At 37.8% G+C, this 17841-nt stretch overlaps 4 protein-coding genes across 11 annotated transcripts in view; 2 read left to right on the top strand and 2 right to left on the bottom strand.

Moving 5' to 3' along the window:
• Evi5 (ecotropic viral integration site 5) overlaps positions 1-5133 on the bottom strand; it is a 31468-nt gene extending 26335 nt beyond the window's left edge. For 5 of the 6 annotated variants that reach the window (XR_011031846.1, XR_011031847.1, XR_011031848.1 and 2 more), the window contains exon 1: positions 4660-5133. The gene's annotated coding sequence lies outside the window, so the exon portion shown is untranslated. The remainder of the gene's footprint in view (positions 1-4659) is intronic. The other variant, XM_068285159.1, reaches the window with a different exon arrangement.
• A 183-nt stretch (positions 5134-5316) lies between these two features.
• On the top strand, positions 5317-12085 carry fs(1)N (female sterile (1) Nasrat). Its single transcript, XM_068285074.1, has 6 exons — positions 5317-5572; positions 5628-7667; positions 7729-7858; positions 7920-9773; positions 9833-10047; positions 10118-12085. Exons 1-6 carry the CDS (start codon positions 5411-5413, stop codon positions 12005-12007), a joined length of 6291 nt encoding a protein of 2096 aa, XP_068141175.1. The 5' UTR covers positions 5317-5410; the 3' UTR covers positions 12008-12085.
• Positions 12086-12477: 392 nt separating this feature from the next.
• MTPAP (mitochondrial poly(A) polymerase) lies at positions 12478-17227 on the top strand. The gene is made up of 4 exons (XM_068285250.1): positions 12478-12537; positions 12602-12727; positions 12792-13650; positions 16096-17227. The coding sequence occupies exons 2-4, from the start codon at positions 12628-12630 to the stop codon at positions 16991-16993; spliced, it is 1857 nt and encodes a 618-aa protein (XP_068141351.1). The 5' UTR covers positions 12478-12537; positions 12602-12627; the 3' UTR covers positions 16994-17227.
• Positions 14132-15731, bottom strand: Tsp2A (tetraspanin 2A). Of its 3 annotated transcripts, none has more exons than XM_068285251.1 (2): positions 15645-15731; positions 14132-14994 (listed from the first exon to the last, which is right to left on the bottom strand). In XM_068285251.1, exon 2 carries the CDS (start codon positions 14979-14981, stop codon positions 14247-14249), a length of 735 nt encoding a protein of 244 aa, XP_068141352.1. In that variant the 5' UTR covers positions 14982-14994; positions 15645-15731; the 3' UTR covers positions 14132-14246. The 3 variants fall into 3 exon arrangements, with proteins under 3 accessions (XP_068141352.1, XP_068141353.1, XP_068141354.1); XM_068285252.1 differs by having other exon boundaries at positions 15556-15671; XM_068285253.1 differs by lacking the exon at positions 15645-15731 and adding an exon at positions 15155-15171.
• Positions 17228-17841: the final 614 nt, after the last annotated feature.

The raw sequence follows: 17841 nt of genomic DNA, 5'->3' as shown, positions 1-17841 counted from the left end.
AGGGGCTTTGAGCCATTTTAATAAGTTTAATTCATAATTAACTTTACATTGCCATTGAAGGTTTATTTCCCACCAATCGGATAATATACGGTTACAGTTACATATATAGTTCCAATAACACCTAAAGATAGATTCATGGAGATTTTTATTCTGAAAGTCAAGAACTTTTTAGAAGTCAGAAAACACATCTTTCAACTTTAACAAATACACAACAAACGGATTAATCGAAAACGGGAACAGGCCTAAAATAACGTTATGTGGTTTGGTTCGAATTTGTTTTTTGTTTTTTTTCGTGTTTGGTTGGCGGTTTGTGCTTATTTTTAACAAAAAAATATATACATATATACACATTGTCAGTCTGTGTGAGTGTATGTGCATTGCCGTCCATCTGGTTGTTTGGAATGGTGCGGTTGGTTCCTAGCCGCTTTTGGATTAGTCAGAAACCTGCTGCTACTGATACTGTCCAGTGGTTAAGCCTCCTCCTCTTTCTCACTTTTCTTCACCACTTCCCGTCTGCTTGTGGCACTTTCTCTGCTGGTTCTTTCTTATGTTGAATTCACTTTATTTATATTAAGATGAATAGTGCATCATTTACACGCGCGTTTTGGAGATTTGACTCACACACACGTAAGGCACACACTGCCCCACTGCAAGGTTGAATCACTTGATACGTGTTTTAAACATATATTTTCTGGGACGATGATCATAAGAACCAACTATGTGTCAAACCAAACCAAATATATCTTTCAAAATGTGCATAATGAGCAAATCTATTCGGGTGTGGCATCCATAGGGCCTCGTTGAAAGCCAAAAATTGGCCACTGGTCGACAGTCTCTGAGCCCGGTTAGCTTAGTTTTGCACACACAATGTAATTTAAGCCAAAACTGTTTGCCCTCCTGTACAGAGAGAGGTGAACGCGTGAGTCACGACTGATTGACGTCACCCATCACCACACACACACATTAAAGACAATTTTGCCTAATTGTGAAATGCAATTAGAAACATTCTGTAAATGCATTTTTAAGTTACATATTAGTAAGACGAATAGGAAATCACAACTACTTGATGTGCGCCTCGAATACTTATTGAGAGCAGTGTGTGTGCTTCCACTCTCTGATAGGGCCGTGTGCATTGATAAAGTTGAAATACACAAAATAGAAGAGTAAAAAAGAGTAGGAGAAGCGCGCAAGACCAAGATGTGATAGCTATGGCTGGCGGCTTGTCGATTCGGTCAATCAGCACGGCGCACGCTTTGTTTTCATTTCAAGTTTCTTTTTTAGTACAAAAAAAACAAAACAATGAAACTTTATCGCCCCAAATTGCAGATAGACAGACAGACAGACAAGAGCGGAAAACGAGAGAGTGGAAAAGTGGGTGGGTGGAGATATGTATAACATACATATATGTAAGGGGGCGGAACAAACTACATATGTGGAAATGAGCTAAACACACACACACACGTGAAATTACAACACTTTCAATAAAACTAGACAAAAATACAATCGGAAAATGAAAATTATGAAACTCAATTGCATTGCCCACATACACATGTAGCTACATACATATATACTATATTCTATGTTTTCTATCGTGGCAAATGAATCTTTTTCAAGTCAAGTAGATCTTAAGAGCCCTTTCTAGTCTAGAATCAAAATATAAATCGAAAATATTTTATTTTACATTTTGAAAAAAGGAGATATCTCGGTGGATTTTAATTAGAATTATTTTAAGATTGATAGACTTTTAAATGTCCTGACATGAGTCCGTTTTAATTTTTTTATCAGAACTTGTTTTGCATCAGACAATCTGAAATTTTGGTATACAAATTCGTTGTGTAAATTTGTATGGCATGAACTATTACCAATTAAAAATGTTAAGTTTTACTATTAATAGTATAAATTCCATAGAGATTCTTTTAATGATTTATTCCTTACATTACCATAATGATTACATTTGCGAACCTCTTCTATCAAAGTCCATGAAAACATTTGTTCACTGTGTCTTTGACTTTATTTCCTATTTGATTCAATTAGTATGTATAAGTTTCTTTTTTCCACCAACTGCTCGGTTGTTAAATTGTTGCTCTTTTGCATTTATTTTTTAAACATTAAGCTCTCATTTATATATTAGTAAGTAAAAAAAAAGAGCTTTAAATTACACAGACACAACAAAAATCCACACAAACAGATACAGCAAATGCAAAATGAAGACCAAAAAATGTGAGCCAGCTTATGGAAAGTTATATAATCTACAAGTTAACCCGCAATATTCGAAAGGGGCCAAAAAAAAAAAAAAAAGAAAGAAAGAAACGTTTTGTCTGATAATTTGCAAAAAGAAAAAAAATGATTTCGATTATCATGGCGAGACGAAGATAGGGTATACAAATGTGGCACAAAATCGCAATGCAATTGGAGTGTTGAACGATTGCAAAACAATAGTTAAAGGTAGCGGCAGAGTCGACGGCGGCGGCGGCAACAACAATCAAAAGAGCATATTCATTCCGACACGTAGCAAGAGATTCGAGATACAAGGAATTGGCACACGGTGAAGTTGGATTTAGATTGCCATCTCATCATACCAAAATTTTTGTATGAATGAAAGTATGTACATGCAAACATAGATACATACATACATATACATATGTGTATTAGTATCCTATTGTCTGTTCATATTTTGTATTATTTTATATAACCGATTTTTTATTTCTTACATTACAAGAGTTGAGACTGGACTACAGCATAATAAGGTAGGGTAGGGTATGAAAATATATACACACATACATATGTACAGATATTTGTATGTACAACATAGGAGTGGGGAACCGGAAAAGATGCAGGAACAAGCAAAAATCATGGTGCTTCTTTTCCTGTGAAAAGATTGATTGCTTTAGTTGAGAATAATGGAGTTTTATCCAATTTCTGTAATACATCTAATAGGAGCTCTGTAAATTGGACATTCTCTTTCAGATTGATCTCCTGCTGTAAGAGTTCTGTGTTTGAGGGATATTTAATATTATAGATTTAGCCAATTTTAACATGTTTGTGTATAATAATCTTTTACAAAAAAGCAAATATATTATAAAATATATATTAAGTATACATCAGCAAAACATCTGGCAGCACTGTTGCCGTGGGGATATTATAATTTGATCATGTTTTTATTTTTTTGACATACATATGAATGTATGTAGATACAAACGTATTTTTTGCGGCTTTTAATGAAGGCCGCCAAATATCATAAAATAATGCAAATAAAAAGCAAAACAATACACATGTACATACATATGTATATGAATATTGTGTGAGAAACAACAAAAAGAAAATAAAAAAAAAACATCAAAACACTTGAACAGATAATTGAAAAACCAGCAAAAAGACAAAACATTTACTTAGAGCAAGCGAAACTGGCACAGACCTGTGGATAGGTCTCAATTATAAGCCACGTATTGACTTAAAGATACTCTGTAGCAAAATATGTACATATCCCTCTATAATAACAAGGTGTCCATAGGGTCTCCAATGCATCCCTGGACTTTAAAAGGATTAATCATCTGTCGCGTGTCTCTTTGTCCATGAGCCATTGCCTCAATATATTACTCTCTCTCTCTCTCTCTGTTTCTGCCTCTGTTGAATGCCAAACCCCTTCCGATGATGGCATTTGTCCTCTCACCTCGCCCGCTAATTCTAATTAACATGATGACTTTCTGCTCCATGAGCTTTTGATTTAAATATGAAAGCATATGAAAACAATGATATAAAAAACGCAAACAATTTATGTAAATGGTTGTTGTCTGTACGTACAAACATACATATATGTATGTATATAAAAATATATCTGTGCGTGTGTAGGCAGCAAAAATAAATAACTTAAAAAAAAAAACTCCAACTAGAATGGGAATGAGAACAACTAGATGGCAACACTACATGCAAGGTGTCGTCTGCCCTCAAAAGTGGCAACGCGCAAGCGCAGACCTACACAATAATAAAGATAGATAGAGCGAGATAGGTAGAGCTGGAAAGACAGAGCCATAGAGGAGAGTGACTAAGAAGAGGTGAAAAGTGGGTAGTTTTTGTCAGAGAGAGGGAGAGAGAGAGAGAGAGATGTAAAAGACAAGGTTACAACAACAACACAGCAGCTGACAGGACAAGTAAAGGGAAGGAAAAAGTGGTGAGGGTGGTGGTAACATGGGGTGAAGGGTGCGTGGGTGGTGGGATGATTAGTAAGGGCAGGGCATGGTCGGCAAAACTAAAATGCGAATATGAAATGAGAAACTTTGAATGATGATGATAATGATGAAAATAAATTTGACTGATGAACGCTGTTAAACGCAAGCAAGCGTAGTTAATTTTATTAATGCCAACAACATCATCAACAAGAAGAAATTGCAGCAAAGAAAAAAATTAAAGTTATATTTATGTATGTATGTATGTATGTGCTTATATATTGCTGCTTGGTTTTCTTTCTTATTAGAGAAATGAACGGCGTTCGTTAATTTGTTAAAAAAATCACTCTTTTTTTGTCCAAACTTGCCTCACACACATATACAGTAACTCATGTACACGCACACACACACATACTAACGTAAAAGAAAGTTTGTCTTGTCTGAAACTAATAAAAAAAAAAATCATAGAAGAAAAAAGACGAATTGTACAACTCACCTGCGTCTGCCTGTGCTTCGCCGCTCTTTTGCTGCTGCAGCAGCGGCAGCAGCAGCAACAAATTAACTTCAATTCTTATTGGAAATGCATGCAATTCTTTTTTGGGTGTGTTGGATGGCTGCTTATTGTTTTTGGCCAAAAAGCAGTTGCCAATTTTGACACAAAAAATTTGGACACAGATTAAACGAGAAATGGAAGGGGGGAGTGAAGGCGAAACAAACTTCAACTTTTTTCTATTTTCTTTTGCCTTTTTTTTATAGCTACAAACGTCACTTCTGTTTACACTCGCACACACACACAAAAAACACACACGTATACAAATTCACAGAAGAAAAGAATACCGCTCTTGTTGTGGAACCTGTACGCTTGGCGTTCGATTTTTATTATTTTTTATTAATAATAGTTTATTAATATTTCGACAAAAAAAAACAAACAATAAACAGACTTCGCTCTTTAACAGACTTTTGCTTTTTAACATATCTCTTTTCATCTGTTAAAATACTGCATCAAATAGTGGGAGTCCACGGAAAATAGTGGCTTAAATACAGGGATAAAGTGCTTTTGTTCGTTTTTGAGTCTGCTCGATAACATAGACCGTTACTACACATTTTTGAGTCTGCTAATTAACATACAACTTGAAAATGAAATTTAAAAAATTGGAACGGTAAATCAAGTTTCTGTTGTCTCGTTTCACGTGTTGCACTTTTTTTGTTTTTGAATTTAAAAAAATTGGATAGTATTAAGAGAGAATATGCCAAAGCGACTACTATTTTTAGTAGTGATAATACTTCTGTATGGATGCTTTCCGAATATTATATGCCGCTCAGTCACGCCCACAGCCCAGCAGCTAAAGGAGATAGCAAAATTAAGAAGCGAACTGAATGCAGCTCTCGAGGAAGGTGAAACTGAACGGGTAAGTTACACGCCGACCGATAAAATAGGAAGCAAACTTATTTTTCTGCCCACAGGAAGGCGTCATAGTTCAACCAGGATGGACTAAGCATAGTCCAGCGTCAGGCTCTCATGGGTCTAAGGTAACAGTCAATGCTGCGAATTTACGATCAGCTGCTGCCTGGCGCCAAGAAATCCAACAAGCGGTGGCCACCCAAGGTAATACCAAAGAGGTAGAAGAACTTGAGGCCCATGTCAAGTCCCAGCAAGTTAATAACGCATCCATTGGCCATGTTGGCAGTAGTCAAGACGAAATGCTAGGAGGCAGTCTAGAAGCAATTCCGGATCAAAAGGATCAACCTAATGTTGTTGACTCTACATTTCATATGGAACTCGATTTGGAGAAATTGCAACTTCTTGAACTATCGAAAAGAAGAACTCGTGAAATGCTAATTCTAAAAGGCATAGAAGAAAATCTCAATATCAATTTGGAATTGGGTATAATACAATATCTACAATTGAAACACAATGGCAGTAACTATATCCTGGGTAGACGAATTAACGATATGGTAATATATCGAGAGGATTTTACGATCTTACAGATAGTGCAATTGCCCGAATCTATTCATACTATGGAAAGTTTTGATCGGTTTCTTTTGATTGCAAGTGAGAAGAATATAATTTGGCTTAGACTGGAGGGCGAGGAGGGTGGTTTAAAAAGTTTTTGGCTTTGGCCCATGGGATATGAAATTGAAAGGTTTCGTTTATTTACAGTGGATAGAGGAACTTATCTTATCACAAATCATAATCAATCGTTAGATATATTTAGTATTGACTTGGAAACCCAAGAATTTGGAATCATTCAGCACATGCAAATGAGAAAAGATATTACAGCAATGAGCCTTCTGGATACAGGTCGTGACTTATGCTTAGCTCTAGGTCACTCTAATGAGGTTCTTATTTATCTGCACAATTTGGGAAATGACTTTCTTAATTTTCGTTTTAGTGAAGAAATTGAGGCAGAGAATTTGATTGATATAACTAGCTTTCAAATGGGCGGACGGAGTTATTTAGCCCTGGGCGGGACACTTCCCAAGATTGTGTACTACAATCAAGGAAAATTCCTACCGCGCACAATTTTGGGTCAGAATTTCGGTTTAGTCGAATCCTATTTACCGCTTCCAATACGTAGTTATCGGGATGACCTTTTGTTGCTCATCCAGCATCATGTGAATTTTGATCCTCACTTCTTGGTTGTTATCGATTTGGTTATATGGAACGGTGAGGCATTCGAGGCGAGTATGCCACCGCCCTGTCATGTGATGAACCACATTAGTTATGGTCTTCAGTGTATTATAGATGACAGGCGTATAGAGGGTCTCAGGGGAGCACTTTTCATGGGACAACAATTGTTATTGGTGCCACGACAAAATCCAGCTCCAACTGGTGTATTTCATTTGCAAACTGAGCTACTGCCCAGAAATTCAGAATTGCACGATATCCAAGAAATATATGAATTCATGCAGAGATGGGTCAAGGAAGAGGACGACTTGCAAGAACTAAGCCAGAAACTTCTTTTGCCCTCAACCGAAAACGATGAGACTTTTGACGAAATCTTTGCTCCTGAAGTCATGAATGATGGCAATGCCCAAATAGGAGAGATTTTCGTGAATGAAATGCCCTGGTCTCCGCAAGAGGATAGCAAATTGAATTTGCTTCATCTTTTGGAGGACATCAAAGCTTTTGAGCGTGAAATTGTTGATCAACAACCGAAACGTAGCAAACGACAAATTCCTGTTGATCTATTTCGATTTCATTATGAATCCTTGGACTTTGATGCTGTGGAAGTTGAGGAATTGTTCCTTAAGCAATTAAATCAAGAAAACTTTTATATACAAAATGCAACTTTACAATTTTCCCAAGGTTCTCTTAGTGTTGAGAACTTGGAATTGTTGGAAATATTCAGGGGCATGGAAATGGAAAAAAAGGAGTATTTGGTCTTGGACAATAATTTGGAATTTGAATTTATTAATGGTCAGTCATGGCAACAGTTCATTGCTCAAGATGTGGTATGGAGAGATCAACCGGTAAAACTAGATGAACTGGAGGTTGAAGGGGTAAAGTATAAAGAATGCTGATTGTTTATTATTATATCTCTGACAATATTCCATATTCAAGCCCATTGTATTTGAGGATTCATTGCATCTTACGTTCCTGAATGAGTTGAGCTTCCCCGATGATTATCTGTGGTCTCAGGGTAATAGCACTACCATAATACAAGCCCCCAAGGAGTTTACCCAAACATTATGTAAGAAAGAAACTAAATGAAATTGTAAAAAAAGAAAATAATAATTGATTTTCACTTGAAGCTGTCAACTCAATGGATACTTCAGGAACTATTAATGACATCAATCCCTTAGACGCCATTACCCTTAGTGATGATCAAGATTGGCCCGGCACGATATCATTCACCCAACTCGAGGTCTCTGAAGAAATGGAAGTGAAAGGCAGAGCTCAAGGAAATGATGAAATTCCCTTGAATCCCACATTAGGAGAAAGCCATCAAATTGATTCTGCCTGCTATTTTAATGAGTTAATTGTCCAGGGACCAGTCTATATCAGAGAATCATTAGATAACGAAAATTTCGATTCGTTCTTTGGGGATTTGGTGCAGCGTCCAGATGATCATAACCATGTGTTAACCATACCAAGTTTGAAGGAAACCGAGCAACTGGATTTACCAATAGATTCACATGTCGAAGATGGTAGATTGAGTGAGATACCACTGGATGATTTTGTAACAAAAAATACAGAACAGACACTAAGAAATTTAACTCATCTCAATGCCCACGTTTACTTTTATCAATTGAGATTAGCGGAAAACAAAACCTATGATGGTGTTCAACTGGATCGACTTTTGAATGAAGCCATATTCATAGATCAACCTATAAACTCAAACCAAATGAATCTAAACTTTACAGTAAATCCCGAATTTGATGATTTGAAAGTTATATCCAAATTGAATAACCTATTTTTGACAAAAGACTATCAGACACTTAACGAAGACTATTATACTGAAAGTGCTAAATTTGATTTACTGGATGTTAAACAGGCCGATGTTGGTTATGATATTACAGGAGAGGGCTTGCTAAATGGTTACCATAATGCCGATGATATCTACGTTCAAGAATTAATACTACCTCAGGGACTAAACACCGAAAACCTTCAAGGAGTCAACGCTGATTACTTGCTAAAGTTCCTGAATCAACAATTGGATGAGTTGCCTCTACTTGTGCTCTATGGACAGTTAAAAGTGGAGAAGATGCTTGTAAGTGGCGACATACAAATCCACTCGAAACTCAACAATCTGGACTGGTCGCAATTGGAGCGTGAAGTCGTATGGTTAGATCGCCCAAATGAGTTAAAAACCCGTTGGCTGTGCAGAAAACAACCGATTTTGGTCAAGAATTTAAATATTGAAGGAAGCTTTAACGGAATCTTGTTGCCCGAAATTCTGGATGACATTGTCTATCGTCGTGAAAATGAAGAAATAGTTATAAAGGGTCCGAAGAGTTTCACTTCACCAACAAAAGTTGTGGAAAATCTTCAAATTGAGGCTTTAAACGGCATTCCCTTTGATCAGTTGGCTCAAACGAAAAATCCCTTAAATATTACTGGCAATGTTCAATTAGATGGCAATCTATATGCTTTGGATTTGCATATAAAGGGTAACCTAAACCATGAGAATCCTCAGGAATTGGAAAAGTTCTTAGTCTGGAATAATACACTAGATTCATTTGTACTGAAAGGAATTTGGCATTCCCGGCACATCACAACTGACGAACTTATTGTTTTGGGTCATTTTGGAAATCAAAGTCATCTGCCACTTGGAAACTTCTTCGATCGATTGATATATAAAAATCAAGATAATATAAAATTAGAAAGTCATCAAGTTTTCACAGGACGCGTTGATATAATTGAAGGAGCAAACATAGATGAGATTAATCATTTTCCCGTAGGCAAATTGCTGAAAGATATGATTTTCTTAGATAGTCACAATGATAAGATTATCATAGATGCACCCATTTCATTTAAAGCTCCAATCCAGATGGATCAACTCTATGCAGAGCGTTTCATTTTACCCGGACAACTGCTGAACGGCTGCAATGTAACCGACTGGCTAAAGGATACGATCAGAGTGGATCAAGACTGGCAGAGCGATGGTAAGTGAAAGTGAAATTTTTTTAATCAAAAGTCAGGGTCTATATTTTTTATTCAACAGTTGCTTTAACTTTTCTCACTGGTTCTTTGGATAACAATGCTCTCAGAGTGAATCATTTGAATGACGTGGATCTATCGAAAGTGGTCACCCTAAATAAGGCACAAAATTTCAGTGAGAATTTGGATATTGACGATCTATATTTAGATGGTGAAATGAAGGTCGAAGGTTTGGTCAACGAAAGATATTTACAGGAGGAATACGAAAATACTCTAATGGTAAGACCCGAATAATGTAATGTGTTCAGGGAGTAAAAAGTAAAGCTTTACTTCTGATTTTTTTTCCCAGATCGATTCTCCCAAAGAACAACGTGTGGAGACACCTTTAATACTGCCCTTGCTCCATGTTTCTAACTCTCTAGAAACATTAGCAGCTGTTAATGGGAATTCTAATCTTAATTTAAGCAATGTTGCCACTCTGAATGAAAGAGAACTTAATATACAATCGCCATTGTATCTGGGAAGGTTGCACATACCGGATTTGAAGAGCGACTACATCATCAATACATTCAATTTCACCAACTGGTTTGTGAACAGTCTCTGGTCACAGGGCAGACCACAACAGATTATTTCTGGAAATTGGAGGGTTAAAGATTTGAGGGTCAAACAAACTCCCCATAATCTTTATCGTCGCCAAGCTACAAAATTATGTTCGCAGTTTAATCAGATGTTTGATTTCCTGAATCTGCCCTATCAACTGAAAAATCTTAAGCGTAGTTTTAGTTTGAGACAAGCTAAAAATCAATCATCAATACGTCGAGTATTTGCCGTGGAGAAGCCAAAGCAAAAGGAATATTATCTAATGATTAATGAGCTCGGATGCTGGACGAGAATTTACAAATGGAATGGTACAAGATTTCATCATAATGGTGCCTTTCAAAGTGGTCCCATTGATGATGTAAAAGTCATACAATCCACCGATGAGCAATTTACCTTCATGACCAGCTATGAGTTAGAGGATGATGAGCACGAGGACAATTGGAATTGTACAGGACTAAATCGATTGCAAAGTTGGCGTACCGAAAACGAAATGGAACTGGAACCCTTCGATCTACCTGTACAAACAATGGAAGATCTTAGGGATCGGTATGACGAGCCGCAATATCAGCAGGCCTTTAGATATTTGCATAGACCCAAAATTGAAAGTGATTTCAAATCTCGTTTGGATGCCAAAGATGATAAAGCTGACAGTATTGGGCGATTACATCAACGTTTGTTGAAAAATCTAATATTCCGTTTACAGACCGAAATCAATATTACCCAATTAATGATACCCGAAAGCGATTTATATGACAATTATCTAATTGAAGACTTTCTACATTTAATGCATGATTTGGAGGGATTTCATAGGGAATTGCCCACCGAAACTTTGCATTTGCCAGATAGCCCGGCCAGAGTTTTAGCTGCCCGCAGTTCACAGCTGATATGGAATGTACTACAGGAATTATACAAAACGATGAAGGAGGGTGTTGAAGGAAGGGAAAATGAGATTATGCTTCTGGAACAAACGCTGATCGATGTGCTCCTCATGGCAAATAATAATCATACTTTGGATAATACCAAACAATTGCACGATGTAATTCAACGACTACGAGAATTACAGCACGAAATAAAGGCCAATAAATATGATGGCGATGACATATCTACATCTGCCAGTACTAGGCAGGAAACTTACCAACTTGCCAACGGCTATTGGCGGCCCATTCAAACCATCCGCATGCATGTGGGACCATCCCAGCGCCCACGTTTGCTCTATGCCCGGTTAACATTGCTCTCAGCCGAGTCTTTGCCTCCGGCTACACCATCGACAGCTCCGCCTGCTCATATTCAATTGCATTATGCCAACGGTTCGCTTTTCCAATCTCTGGCAGCTGATCGGCAGACTCGTCAATTGTGTGCATTGCGAATAAAGGATGAGACTCTTCTCGCCTTTGTGGAGGGTTGTTGCCGTATACGCGTTTTTATCTATCGCGGAGTACAGGGCTTTGTGCTCTTTTCTCAGTTTCAAGCCCGAGGAGCTACATCGGATTCACCAGTTTTGCAATTAATGGCCCTACGACTACCCCTGCAAAAAGCACCGGGGGCACAGTATGTCTTTGCTGTGATCCAGAGTAGAAAGGTAACCTTCTATGAAGTAGTTATATCTGGACTGTTAGAACCTTGGTTTCAATGTAAATAGATAGTCCTCAAGTTTATTGTTACATCTGAATTATGATTCATACCTTGTTATTTGTTAATAAAAAATTATTTAAACAATTTCAGAATGGTTATTAATTGCTTACCTATTCGAAAACTAAAGTTAAGAGTCGTTGGAAAAAACCAATTAGAATCCCAAGAAACAGAAAATGTTAAAAACATACATATGTAATTAGCTGGTAGTTTTCTTTTTATGCAAAATCAACAAAATATACATTGGTGTATTCATATGCACATATTAATAATAAGAGCTAAAATGTTTAAAAAAGTCAAACCTCCTTCGCGATACACTACCTAAATTTGTTCATAATTGTTCGATAATCAGCGCCGCAGTGCTAAGGCCTCATTCGAATTGCTAAGGCCTGAGGACTGCATCGATAAGTTATCGATTGTAGGCGAAAAATTTACTGTTATCGGCGCTTACTGGCGATTAATTATCGGAACTAGAATCACCTGTCAGCTGGAAATTCAATTGAGCAACACTGCCTGCCCGTAATGAACCAGTTGCCTGAGGTAAATGGATAAATTGTTAAAACACTTTATGAAAATTTGAATGTTATATGAACACTATTGGCAGGCTTATAAGATAACACATAGCCGAACATGATTTGCTTGATGCGACGTCTGCAGAACCTTCACCCAGGGCGTAAATTTGGCTTGAAATTGAGATCGAGCAGCACATCAGCAACCGGCACATTGCCAGGTGAGTTTTAAGCTACCGATTTGAAACCTGTATCCATGAAGTAAAGATTGATTAAATTTTTAAGAAACTAAATGCAACTACGAGGACTTCATAGACAACCGGCAGCAGCAGGCCAAATGCTCCATATTGGTGCAAGTCAGCTCAGAGCGTTCCTATCCAGAATTGTATAACTACTGCAGTCGCTTTGGAAGTATCGTAAATGCACATCACTACTGCCTGCGACATGATGATGAGCTCAACTATATTCTTTTGGAATATGCTCGAGAAGAGGAGGCCTCAGCGGCGATTGATGCTGGCGGAGTCAGTGATGAAATGAGTGGGACACCAGTACGCTCGCCATTCCTATGGTTCAGAGCGTCAACGGGCAAAAAGAAGGATAACTTATCCTCCTCCACCATGCCTCATCCAGGGCTATTGAGCATTGATGGTTGTAGACCCATAGGACAAGAGAATTTACTTTCCCTGCTTAAGAAAGCAGAGAATATTGACCGTCAAATCGTTGAACTCCATCAAAATTCCCAACTGAATGATTTAGGAGTGCGGATGCGGTTTCTGGCTGCCTTGCAAATCCAGCAGGCCATTTCTGGCATGTTTCCCTCAGCCCAGGCAGTGCCATTCGGTTCATCAGTTAATGGTTTTGGCAAAATGGGCTGCGATCTGGATTTGATCCTGCGCTTCGATAAGGAAAGGGGAGCCAAAAATAATCAGCGAACTGAACCCTCTCGTTTAATATATCACCTGAAAGAGAATCTGAGCAATGGCCGCTCGCAAACACAGCGACAAATGGAAGTGATTGGCGATCTATTGCATTTGTTTCTACCTGGTGTCTGTCACGTTCGTCGGATTCTGCAGGCCAGAGTTCCCATTATCAAATACCATCATGAGCATTTGAATCTGGAGGTTGACTTATCAATGAGTAATCTGTGAGTACAATCAATCAACGAAACGTTTTTCCTACATCGGTCTATCATAGCCAAATTCTAAATTCTGCTTCCATGATATGAATAAGTAGTCAAATTATAGTATAGGATTACGTTTACGTCACCGATTCTAGACCATGTGCTGGCTTAGTGCCTAATATTATTTTCATTAAGATTTGACCCGAGTTCAATAATGCTATGGGGAAATTTCCAGTCTCTTCTGCCTTATTAAATTTTTCACATTTTATTTCCAAAAAGTCGTCCCAGTCGTCGTTAGTGAACAAATTTAAATATTTTCAAAAAGTCAAACAGAAAATCCTTTTTTAAGGATTGAGTATCAAGCGTATTCTGTATAGACAGACGATATGGTTGATCAAGAATATATAGAATGTAATACGTCAATAGAATTATATTTTTTTTTTGTTTAAATCTGGCCCAAGAGTAGGGTCAGTTTTATTTTTGATGATTTTTATTGATTGTTCGCTTTGGAATTACTTAAAAGTGTCGTTTGGTCGTTCTACATATCTAACTTAGCTAATGTTAATGTTACAAAAAAAGATGGCTCCACACAATGGTCTCAACTTGGTCCTCCTGGATCATTAACGGCGATAATTGCTGGCCTGTTCCTCCTCCTTTTTAACTGCCTGGGCCAGCACGAAACTCATTACCCCGCAGATAACGTTCAAAAGGCCCAATGTCATGGCTAGGGCAACAATCCAGGAGGATTTGCCCTCAAAGAACCAAGTGAGCTCATCAACACATCCGTTGAAGAAGGCATTTCCACTGACGGTGTCCCGGCAGGAGCTTGGCAACGGTTGATGCAGATCCAAATAATCCCATGGACCGCTTGCACCACAGCAACCAATATTCTCTTGAATCATGGTAAGCACAGCATTGGAATATGTGTACTCTGATGTGGAGACAAAGCGACGCAATGACACATTCAACAAGGGCTGCAGACTGGAATTCATTGTGCTATATTGCAGCAATATGGCCGATCCCGCCACAATGGCCACGAAGCCAAACACTTGAGTTCCAATGAATACAAATAGAGCCAATGTGTTCTCCATCAAGGCACTTAGACAGCCCAAAAATGTAACCGCCATCAAGATAATACTGATGCCAATCAAAATGTAAACGCCAATATAGAACGACTGAGCTTCCAGAATCCGTAGCCAATCATTGAAACCGGGTTCGGCCCGCAGCCAAACAGATAGAGCGAACAGAGCCGTCGATATCATCCATGCCACAATATTGAAACAGAATAATGTGTACTTTACACAGCCGATTTGCTTCTCCAGCTCCTCGTCGGCGGTGCCATAGCCAATGCCCATTTTTTAATCGAGGCTAGAAAACAAAAAAAGGTTCAAAAAAATAAGAATCGAAAATAGTTCAATAATATTCTTTGTTTATGAATGAATCATTGAAATTCTTGTGAAGTGGAAAATGCAATGGGCCCTTTTCACCACACCCATTTTGAGGGGAGGAGATAAACAACGTTTACAACATTTATCAGGATCTGCTATATATTTTGATTCCCAAACGTAAGATAACTTTCGAAATGCTTCCTTAAAGGAGCCTTGCTTAAAAACGCGACTTGTTCATTTTTTTTCCTCTCTTTTTAATTGAGTCACACATTTAGTTGGTGCTTTTTAGACCCAGTTATTAATCATTTGAAGGCTTTTATGAGACTCCATTGGCTGGGGCCATCTTATCAGCATTTTGTTTAGCAAATATTCTTATCGAAAACTTTGGCTTTGGATAGATGATTAATACAACATACACGCACATACACCACACACACATGCGGGAATATAACAATTGCAACATAAAACATAAAAAAATAATGTACATTTTCTTCACAAAACTTAATATTTCAATTTGTTGTAAAAAACACAATCTATTCACCTTTTTTTTTTTTGTTAAAAACAAAAAATGGAAAGATGATAATAGGAAAAATAGAAAAAAAAAAAATTAGATATATGAATTTTTCGAACCGTTTAGAGCTCCGTTAAGTTCGTTTGGTGAAATCGTTTTGCCTGCCCAGAAAAATATGTGCCAGCTTACACTTGCCGATGACAACATCTAGAAAACAGAACAATGAGTGTAAAAGGGAGAAAAGAGAGAAAGATAAGATAGTGAGAAGGCCTAAAAGGCATACCAAAAGCTTTGATAAGATAAGATAGTACAATGCTTCATGATTGCCAAATACCAAACATGAAAAGGGGAAAATCCTCTCCATTGCTTTGGTGCTCTCTCTGTCTCTCCATAAAACAGGTGAATCAGAAAATTTTAACTGAATCAGGTCTTAGAAATGATAATGGTTAAAACGCCGCGCGTTGCACTCATATCCGGTGTAATGGTGGTCAGTTTTCTTTAGTCCTGCCCCATCCATCCCTCACACTTATGACTCATAATTTATGGTTTATTTCGGATTCATTTTTTCAGCTCTGGTTTCTATATGTCGGAGTTGCTTTATATGTTCGGTGAACTGGATACTCGTGTGCGACCTCTAACCTTCACCATACGTCGCTGGGCCCAGAGTTGTGGCCTAACGAATCCCTCACCAGGTCGTTGGATCAGTAATTTTTCTTTATCCTGTCTAGTGATATTTTTTCTGCAGCAATTGAGACAACCGATATTGCCCTCAATTGGTTCTCTTGTCAAAGCTGCCGATGCCGATGATTTTCGTGTCACCGAAGATGGTATTAATTGCACATTTGTTCGAGATTTGGAACGTTTGAATTTCCAGAGCCGAAACACAAGTAAACTAAGTGAACTGCTATTGCAGTTCTTTGAGTTTTATTCCCAATTCGATTTCCACAATCGTGCCATATCGCTCAATGAGGCGAGATCTTTGGCCAAACCCGATCATTCGGCCATCTATATAGTAAATCCGCTGGAACAATTGCTAAATGTTAGCAAGAATGTAAGTCTAGAGGAGTGTGAACGCTTGCGTATCGAGGTGAGGAATGCTGCCTGGCTTCTGGAATCCGAAGTAGAGAATACATCAGTTAAGGAGGGAACCGAAACAATTTGGGGCTTACTCAATCTATTTAAGCATCCCGAAAAGACCATTATAAGACCGAATATGTTTTTCAAGCCTCGCATGGTCGAGGTCAGTGATCTATTCGAGAACGGCATGTCGACGACTGCCACGCCACCAGCCGGAGTGACATATAAAAACCCCTCAATACGCCAGCAAGTCCAGAACATAAAAGCATCGACAAGAAATGAACTGAAACAAATGCGAGGCTCTTCATCTTCCGTAACTTCAGCATCAGCAGCAGCTGCATCATCATCATCATCAGCGCCAACAAGCAGCAAAAACAGACGATCTAGATGATCGATCGGCTTTAGTTTCCGCTTGCTCGCCTTGTGTGTAAATACTTAGAATAGATTTTAGCATATATGTATTTTGACCGTTTAGCTAACTATTACCAATAATTGTTGTTCATCTAATTGTGTAAGTTTAACTTTAAGTAAAAGTTCTAGTATCGAAGCGGAGGTTAATTTCATTGTTAAGTAGACAACACTTGTTTTGTTTTTTTAATAAATAAAACCAAAGTACTTTTTTGAATATACTTTGCAAGTTGATGGCAGAGATAAGGCCACAAATCGTAAGGACTCTCCAGAAAAAATTGTGGAAATAGAGTCTGAGTTGCTTAAATGTTTGATATATGTACGTAACATCGATCCTTGAAGGCCATTTTGTTGAAATATCGAAGCTCTCAACTTATTAATAAGTTTTGCTTACAACACTTTCCCAAAGATTTGCCCATAGAAGAATTTTCTGCTATATAATTAATTAATACAAATAATATGTTTTAATTTTTATAATTCTTCAATTTTTATTCAATTCATTTTTGTTTCTCAGTTTTTGAGAGGTTTTGGGAGATGGATGGTTGAGGATATTCCGTTTTACTTTCGTTCTCAAATGCTTGTCTACATGTTTAGTGGTTAGAGGGAAAAAGTTGGAAAGCGGGTAATGGGTAGAGGATCAAGGTAATGGGAAGAGGAGGGAGGCAAAAAAGTCTTCAGCTTCATTAACAACTTGCGATGTTTTGTTTCCATTTCTTTTTTTGGATGCCACAAATTGGATCAGTTTATAAGTGATAAACATACATGTTTGTATATATGTGTGTGTATTGTACATATACAAGACCAATTTTTTAAAAGACATATACAGTTAAG

Source organism: Drosophila tropicalis, unplaced genomic scaffold (assembly GCF_018151085.1).
Source record: "Drosophila tropicalis isolate 14030-0801.00 unplaced genomic scaffold, ASM1815108v1 contig_4, whole genome shotgun sequence".
NCBI classification, from domain to species: domain Eukaryota; kingdom Metazoa; phylum Arthropoda; class Insecta; order Diptera; family Drosophilidae; genus Drosophila; species Drosophila tropicalis.
The sequence above is the reverse complement of the archived record's forward strand: the minus strand, read 5'-3'. Positions and strand labels throughout refer to the sequence as shown.

Coding starts and splice junctions, on each gene's coding strand:
- Tsp2A (XM_068285251.1), bottom strand. CDS start 14,981: ATGGGCATTGGCTATGGCACCGCCGACGAGGAGCTGGAGAAGCAAATC.
- MTPAP (XM_068285250.1), top strand. CDS start 12,628: ATGATTTGCTTGATGCGACGTCTGCAGAACCTTCACCCAGGGCGTAAA. Junction 12,728..12,791: donor AGCAACCGGCACATTGCCAG/GTGAGTTTTAAG, acceptor TAAATTTTTAAG/AAACTAAATGCAACTACGAG. Junction 13,651..16,095: donor GACTTATCAATGAGTAATCT/GTGAGTACAATC, acceptor TCATTTTTTCAG/CTCTGGTTTCTATATGTCGG.